Source organism: Onychostruthus taczanowskii, unplaced genomic scaffold (genome assembly GCF_017590055.1).
Source record: "Onychostruthus taczanowskii isolate IOZ18803 unplaced genomic scaffold, ASM1759005v1 scaffold14, whole genome shotgun sequence".
NCBI lineage: Eukaryota > Metazoa > Chordata > Aves > Passeriformes > Passeridae > Onychostruthus > Onychostruthus taczanowskii.
In genome coordinates this window covers 6516893-6525333 of record NW_024498573.1, presented here as the reverse complement: position 1 = coordinate 6525333, position 8441 = coordinate 6516893, and the positions used below count along the sequence as shown (strand labels likewise).

The 8441-nt window shown below is 50.3% G+C and overlaps 1 protein-coding gene across 1 annotated transcript; it reads right to left on the bottom strand.

Moving 5' to 3' along the window:
• Positions 1-8282, bottom strand: RBM22 (RNA binding motif protein 22). Its single transcript, XM_041397963.1, has 11 exons — positions 8177-8282; positions 6515-6568; positions 5558-5587; positions 4420-4552; positions 4051-4151; positions 3715-3887; positions 2982-3182; positions 2345-2509; positions 1845-1933; positions 1125-1256; positions 1-440 (listed from the first exon to the last, which is right to left on the bottom strand). Exons 1-11 carry the CDS (start codon positions 8228-8230, stop codon positions 310-312), a joined length of 1263 nt encoding a protein of 420 aa, XP_041253897.1. The 5' UTR covers positions 8231-8282; the 3' UTR covers positions 1-309.
• Positions 8283-8441: the final 159 nt, after the last annotated feature.

Genomic DNA, 8441 nt, shown 5'->3' with positions numbered 1-8441 from the left:
TTTTGTTTTTCCAGAAGTTTATTTCAAAAGTGTGCCAATGGGATACACAGATAGCACTTTAATTCTGGTACCCCAGACCCACAGACCCCTGACAGCCCTTCTGTCTGTCCCCCACCCACCCCCCACACTAATAGAAAGACGTGGGACGTATCAAGAACCCGATTATAAGTGGAGACACGGAGCTGAGCTTGCCCTGTGGCTGCAAGCAGGGAAATAAGGCATCTCTAGCTCACCCACAGCTCAACATATGATGCTACCATGGTAACTAGAAAATAACATTTACTTCAAGGATGAGGGTGGCAGGACGTGCTAGGGGCTGCTGTGCTTTCCTGCATGGGCACCCATCCTCTGGGGATCCTGGGATGGGTAGTGGATGGGGCCTGGGGCTCTCATGAAGGGAGGTGGGGGCCCCATGGCGTGGAACATGTGTGGTCCAAAACCTGCAGAAACAAAAGTTGGCAGCTTCAGGCAAAGCAACAGAAAACCTGATGTGTGTGTACTGCTGCTTCAAAGTACTGGCACCACAGCTGGCTGACAGCTGTGCCCCACAAATGTGCACATCTCCCATCTCCCCAAACTCCTGCCCCACTTTTCAGCACAACTAGGGCCAATCCCTACCCAACACACATCCTTACAAATAAAAGCTGGTGGGGGGAACTGGGCAGGTGTCTGTAATACCCATCTAAATGTTTCCTACTCAACCACAGAGCAGAGCAAATACATCTGTGAGAGTCCAAAATTCCATTTAAAAAAACGTATCTCTGGATAGACATATAGAGAGCCAAGGACATGCCAGCATTCAGCCATCTGCAAAATTACCCTTTGAAGTCCGGGTTAACGTGGCATTTACACAGCCAGCAAAAGCACTGAGTAGGTCCCAGTACCAGTAACAGTGACCTCTAACATGCCTGGGAATTTGCAAGCAAATACCAACCACAACAGGCAGCTCAGTTTAATTAAACTGTGCTGACAGCTCAGTTTAGATCATCCGTTTACACTGTGTGATCAGGGATGAGGAAAATCAGCTCAGGGCATGCATCAGTACTGCAGCATGGCCTGGCAAGGAGGAAGAGACTGTCTAACACTGAATTTCACACCCCCACGTGAGGGGGAAACACAGGTACCTGGAGGCGGCGGTGGAGCGATGCCAGGAGGAGGTGGCAGGGCAATGTTCACCACGGCTGAAGGGCCACTTGGAGGTAGATTGAAGTAATTTGCAGAAGCCTCCTCTTCTGCAGCTGGAGGAGGGGGGAGGGCTGCAGAAAAAGTACACATGGTTATGGAAAATCTCTCAGGCAAGACAAGCAGAGGTGTCTGCCTTCAGAGATGGAGCACAACCCACACAGAGGTGTCTGCCTTCAGAGATGGAGCACAACCCACACAGAGGTGTCTGCCTTCAGAGATGGAGCACAACCCACACTTTCACAAGGGCAAACTTGCTACTATTGCATGTATGAACTGGACTGAGAAGTAGAACTGCCCTGAAACCCCAGTCACCAATTTCCTTCATCTGAAACCAGCTTTGCTTTGTCCGTCATACAACACTCAGTGGACTAAGAAAACATTAAAAGCGTGGGTTGCGAGCATCTGTGACCTAAGTAAGTTGAATTCAGCTTTAACTTTTCACTCATCACATAAAGAACTCTCTTTTCATCAAGGATTTGCTCCTAGACAAAGCTCATCTCCCATCCAGCTGGATCTGCTGCAAACCTACTGTAACTGTTCTGGGCTCATCACTGCCTCTACCATCCTGAACTGACACTGCTCCTGGAAGTGTAACAGCAGCCTTGCTCATGGAAGTGGGTCAGCACTAAGTGTCTCAGAGATGAATACAACTCCCTTACCCCCAGGAAGTCCTGGAACTGGCTCCAGCTTTATCCCCGATTCTGTAGTGCCTTCCTTGTCCTTTTCTTTTCCTCTTGCTGCCTGGGACCTGAAAAACAGACAAAAGTTTGAGAACAAGGACGAGAAAAGCAGGATAAGGAGATATTTATACCACAGTGGCTTCACATTATCTATTCCAGATCCATTTCTTCAGGCCAAAGATGAAAAACTCACAGAACATCAGACAGATGGTACCAAGTTTGCAAACAGTGTTTAGAGGAGATGGACTAGGAGCAAAGCTACCAAAACTCATCCATAATCCTCAGCCAAGAAATCCCCTATGCTACTTTTGTCATCTCCAAGCCAGATCTCACTGTAAAAAGAAAACCAAAATGCAAGAGGACCCCAACTATTTACCAAACAAGTATCAACTTCTGCATAATACCCAATCCTGCTGATCAAGACTGTAAGCTGAGAGAAGAACTTGCAAATCCTCTGGGCTTCCTCCCCCCACACTTACCTTCCCCATTTGACGTTGAGCCTGCGGCCGTTGACAATGAGTTTGTTGAAGGATTTCTCAGCAGCCACCTCTGCAGCCTGTCTGGTGGCAAACTGGATGAAAGCACACTGCTGCCTCTGCACCACCGTTATCGTCCGGATCTCCCCAAACTGGTAGAAGTGATTTCTGTATGGGACAAAAAAAATTATTATGATTCCCCACTCCTCCTAGTCACAGGGTATAGGGAGGTGAAATAGGCATGCTCAAAAACTCTCTTCTCCATTCCCAGTTCAAACAAATCATTAGAAATCAATAATCAATCAGTTAATTATAATTAGCCCTCCGTGAAATTATGGAGTAATTAAAGCCCTGCAGCAGCTTCTCTCAGTAACTAGCTAGAGGATACAAGACCTCCTCCAAAAAAGGGCTACACAGTATCCCCAACAGCTCAAAGGGATGACTCATCTTTAAAGAGATAAATTTTAATCAAAGCATTTGTGCCTGTTCTCCAACAAGCTGGCACTCCTCTGCACTTGCCCACCAACCAGTTCCCCATTAAAAAAACCTGAAAGCCAGATTTATTTTTGTTTCTCATTTGAAGAGCCATTATCAAAGTGTCAAACAAAAAGGCAAGGGCAATACAAATTCACCAACACACCTGAGATCTGATTCAGTGATGGTATCTCCAAGCCCTCCAACATACAGTGTAGTAATAGTCTTGTCTTCAGGAGGATCTAGACGAGGCATGGTTGATGCTCGTTTCAGAAGTTTGTCAGCCACAGGATCATTAATTCCATAGTAACGATCTTTGATGTTCTGGTCAGCCAGAGGATCATCTGGATCCGTAGGTTTCTCATGTCTAAGGTTCAGCAAACAAAGCATTTTATAACATCAGGGATGACTGAATGGATTAAAATTACTGTAGCTGCCAGCTTCCCTTCTGAAACCCTCAGGTCAATTATATCCTTAACCCTGTCCACATAAACATGCCAAAATGGAACAAAGCTCTGAACACTTCAACTGCAGCAAGGACTGCGTCAAGTTCTGAATGAATGGTGCTTCTGACAGCTCAACACTCAGCACTACAAAACACAAGAGCTGGGTTTGAAACAGCCTCTTGTTCAAATACAAAGATCTCTGCTTGAGGGGACTGACACCACAAAGGGGAAAAATTGACTACACAAGAGAAGAGCTGCAGTCACTGCTTTGGCAAAGGACACAGCCAACTTCTCACAAACCAACTTGCCACCACAGAGATTCATTTGCTGGCACTGGATGCAAGTGTTGCCCTGACCCAAATCACTGCAGTGTCTCCTGCCCACTGCAGCATCTCCAAGGGAAGCTGCATCTGACTGTGGTAAAGAGATGGACTGTCCAAGCTGTGTCTGTACCTGTAGGGACACTCCTCTCCTCTCTTGCACTCTCCTTTCACCCAGAAGGAACAGATGTGAGGACGGTTGCGTTTGTAGTATGGAGTGGTTCGGGCCAGCTTCAGCAGCATGTCACTGGTAGAAGTAGCTTTTCCTAGTGCACCAACTGGTCTAGTGCCATCAGAATTGGCTATCTAAAAGCAGGCAGAACACAAATAATTATGTGTATATCAGCACTGAACACTAATGCACAAAACCAGAGCAAGCAAGTGGTTTTAAGAGAAGCTAGGTCATTGCTGTCCTTTCCTCCCCTCACACAGCCACCCAAAAAGCATCATCATGGCTGGCTACACTTACCTCTCGCTCCATGTTCTGGGTGTAGTATTCTTTGTTGACATCAGATTTAGGCATTTCATCCTTAAGAGAGAGTCCTGCATCCCGAACTTGGATAGGCAAACCTAAAATGAAACAAAAAAACCCCCAACCAATCCATATGAAGAACAAGCTGAAAGAGCAGAAACAGTGATTTCTGTAATGTGTGCAGTCACCAGAGGAAAATCATCTGCTGCTCAAGGAAACCACTCTGCCCTTGAACCTCTGAAGAGACATGACCTGTTCTTCTCAAGGACTGTCCAGTGCCAATTACATGCACACATTTTAAATGATTTCACAGCTCCCATTTCAGAGGGCAGGTCTCAGTGCTGGATGAGGTTTTTGGGTACACACCATATTCCAGGTCGAGCAGGCAGGTCTGACAGACATTCTTCAGCTTGCTGCAGGTCTGGCACACTTCTGTCTTCTTGAAGCGCATCCGCACGCCGGGGCACCAGCGGAACACCGTGAACGGCCTGGCACAAATCTGGGACACAGAGGTGGCACTGGGATCACCCTGCACACAGCTACTGCCTGCTTCTGGCGTGGAAACAAACTCCAAACTCATCCAGCTTCTCCAAACCATGAATACAACTTCTTTGTCCCAAAGCTAAGACTCAGAGCTCAGGAAATATTTGTTTCTATTTGGGGTTTTATTTTGACAGGAAGAAGTTTTAGGGAAGATGGTTTTTTTTGGTCGCGATTTTTCATTTTATTTATTGCAATTATTTATTTGTTTATTTATTTAAGTGCAGATCTACTCAAAGATACATAAATTGTCTTTGATTCCAGGTGATGTCAGTGTGGAGCTTCTAGAGATGAATTACAACAATGGGTGCATCAGGCACCAGCACAGCAGCAACCTGGAAGAGGTTATAAGAGCTCTGGTGCAGAGGAGTGATGCTCCCTCTTATCTCATGGAATGATGCATTTGCTTCCTCTGCACCTACACCTTGAGTACACGATACAATCTCAGTATGTACAGACTCCAAATTATACCTTTTCTCTACCTCAGATGAAAACTGATTAAAGGGCAAAAACCTCCTTTAATTTCCCTGAGTATTTCTTGCTCTTGGAAATAATTGTGGCTTATTTCTTGGACAGCCAACACAAATCAACAAATAGCATGAATAGCACACACAGTAAAACCCAAACTCCAGAAAAACAACAAACTCACCCAAGAAAACATGGATCATTTAAAATCCTGCAATAACTTCACATACAGTACAACAGTATGTGCAAAACCTCATTCTCATAAACATGAAGATTTGTTTACACAGACTCAGGATTTGCTCAATAATTTTACTATTTTAGGACCAACTGACTTTGTCTAACAAGCACAGCAGACCGACCTAAAAACTGATTACATAAATATTTTAAGTTAACCCAGATAAGCACTCTTCTGAAGCTGACAGGTTTTTAATCATTAAAATGGATTGCTCCTAGATCTGCACCAATTTTGACAATCTTTCTTCAAAACACACAAACATACCTTGCATTCTTTTCCATATTTTTCTTTGGTCTGAAATATAAAAAATAAAAAAGCATGAAATATCACCAACTCAACATAAAACATGAGACATATCATTGATGTGATAACACAGTTGTTTTATTCATAATTATGCTGCATTTAGACTCACTCATCCCTATGTATTTGGCTTGCACCTTGGAAAGTCAGCAGGACAAAAAATATAAATCCTAAATATTCTCAACACATTTTTGGTTGAGAAACTTTCATTAAAAACAGAGCACTTTCAGTCCCACCTCCTGTACTGGTGAAAGGTGAGAATGAAAAGGAGCATTATCAGCTCTTTTTAAGGAAAGATGATGTTACATTAAACCCATGGAAACAAACAGGTTTAGAGATATCCCCTATAGTAGCATTAGGGTTATGTTGCATAAGAACAACCCATCCTCTCTCAGAAAATTTGTGGAACATGAATGTGAAGGAGATAATGTCAATGTAGGTGATGGGCAACCAGGCCAGGCAGAGAAAAGCAACAGAACATGGACTGACTCACCCTGCACAGAGCAGGAAAACAAACAGGAGTTTAAACTACCTTCATCAGACACCTTTAACTTAATTTTAGGGGTGCATGTTTGTCACATTTTAGAAACTGCACAAATTAGAATTTGAGCAGCTCACAGTTATCCACGTTGGAGCTTGCCAATACTAAAATTTCATTTTCTACTATTTCCTGCACAGCAGCCACTGGGCTGGATCATCTGCTCTCCTTTGTGACTGATTTGTTCTTAAATCACACCCCTAACTGTGATATTACACACCAACAACAGCTGGAACCAGATCCTGCTGTGCAGAACCAGCTGTTCAGGAGTGTGTGCTCACTTCAGCACTTCCTCCTGCACCCAGCCCTATTCCAGTCCCCAAACCCACAGGTTTAGGGCCACCAGAGAGAGGGAAGGGCTGCAGGGTCCAGCAGGCACATACCATCCGAATATAGGGATTTTCTCCAAGACACGTCTGGCACAGGATAGGGAAGTCCTGAAGCGAGGAAGAAGAAAATCAGAAATGTAACAAGCTCTGCCATCACAACAGCATTCAAGTCACACTCTGAAAAATGATCTAGTTTAATTCATCAGACAGATTAAAAAATGCAAATGGATCCAGAGACACTGGGAGAGCTGCAAGCCACCACCCAGGCCCGAATTACTACAGAATCATAATCTGCTCGCTATTCTAGCTTGGAGTAAAACATAGAATAACCAAATAAAAAACGTATTCTTGAGATCTGAACCTGTCAGTGCCTGAACTGCAGCAGGCACCACCGCCCCCGTTATTCCTCAGCAGCGACTGCCTGCACTGGGCCCACCCGGGAGAGCCTTCAGCTCGAGGGGACGCGGCCAGGGGCACACGCGGGGCCCAGCTCAGCGCCCGCGGCTGCTCCAGCCCCTGCACGGCGGCGGGGAGCCCGCTCCCTGTGCGCCCCAACGACAGACCGGCCGGGCACCGCGCAGAGCCCTCCCGGGCGGCTCAGCCGCGGGTGGCGGGTCCCCACGAAGGGTGGCCGGTCCCCAGGAAGGGTGGCGGGTCCCGAGGAAGGCAGCGGGTCCCCAGGAAAGGCGGCGGGTCCCCAGGAAGGGTGGCCGGTCCCCAGGAAGGGTGGCGGGTCCCGAGGAAGGCAGCGGGTCCCCAGGAAAGGCGGCGGGTCCCCAGGAAGGGTGGCCGGTCCCCAGGAAGGGTGGCGGGTCCCGAGGAAGGCAGCGGGTCCCCAGGAAAGGCGGCGGGTCCCCAGGAAGGGTGGCCGGTCCCCAGGAAGGGTGGCGGGTCCCGAGGAAGGCAGCGGGTCCCCAGGAAAGGCGGCGGGTCCCCAGGAAGGGTGGCCGGTCCCCAGGAAGGGTGGCGGGTCCCGAGGAAGGCAGCGGGTCCCCAGGAAAGGCGGCGGGTCCCCAGGAAGGGTGGCCGGTCCCCAGGAAGGGTGGCGGGTCCCGAGGAAGGCAGCGGGTCCCCAGGAAAGGCGGCGGGTCCCCAGGAAGGGTGGCCGGTCCCCAGGAAGGGTGGCGGGTCCCGAGGAAGGCAGCGGGTCCCCAGGAAAGGCGGCGGGTCCCCAGGAAGGGTGGCCGGTCCCCAGGAAGGGTGGCGGGTCCCGAGGAAGGCAGCGGGTCCCCAGGAAAGGCGGCGGGTCCCCAGGAAGGGTGGCCGGTCCCCAGGAAGGGTGGCGGGTCCCGAGGAAGGCAGCGGGTCCCCAGGAAAGGCGGCGGGTCCCCAGGAAGGGTGGCCGGTCCCCAGGAAGGGTGGCGGGTCCCGAGGAAGGCAGCGGGTCCCCAGGAAAGGCGGCGGGTCCCCAGGAAGGGTGGCCGGTCCCCAGGAAGGGTGGCGGGTCCCGAGGAAGGCAGCGGGTCCCCAGGAAAGGCGGCGGGTCCCCAGGAAGGCAGCGGGTCCCCAGGAAAGGCAGCGGGTCCCCAGGAAGGGTGGCGGGTCCCCAGGAAGGGTGGCCGGTCCCCAGGGCAGGTCCCGGCCCGGGGCCGCCTCCCCGCACCCCGCTGGCCTCGCGGCCTTGCCGCCCCACGCGCTCCCGCGGCGGAGCAGGGCCCCGCCGGCCCAGGCCCGCTGCTGCCGGCTGTCCCGGCCCCTCGCGGCCGCCCCGCTCACCGCATCCTCCCAGTTCTGCCGGTTGTAGGTGTTGGAGCCCAGCGATGTGGACATGGCGGCTCCGCTCCGCTGCCGGGAGGCGGCGGCCGGAAGTGACGCCACTTCCAGCAGCGCCGTGACGGAAAAGGCGGGCTGACGGAGGGGTGACGTCACAGCGGCAGGGGGCGCTGCAGTCACGGCTCAACGGGCGAGACCACGGGCAACGAGAGCGGGGGGAGCACGGGGACGAGACCATTGGGAAAGGACGGGGGAGCTCCGCCTTTTG

Excerpts from the sequence above, each read along its gene's own strand:
- RBM22 (XM_041397963.1), bottom strand. The coding sequence starts at position 8,230 with ATGTCCACATCGCTGGGCTCCAACACCTACAACCGGCAGAACTGGGAG. Across the intron at positions 5,588-6,514 it reads AAAATCCCTATATTCGGATG|ACCAAAGAAAAATATGGAAA; the intron begins GTATGTGCCTGC and ends TTTATATTTCAG. Across the intron at positions 4,152-4,419 it reads CCTGCTCGACCTGGAATATG|GTTTGCCTATCCAAGTTCGG; the intron begins GTGTGTACCCAA and ends GTTTCATTTTAG.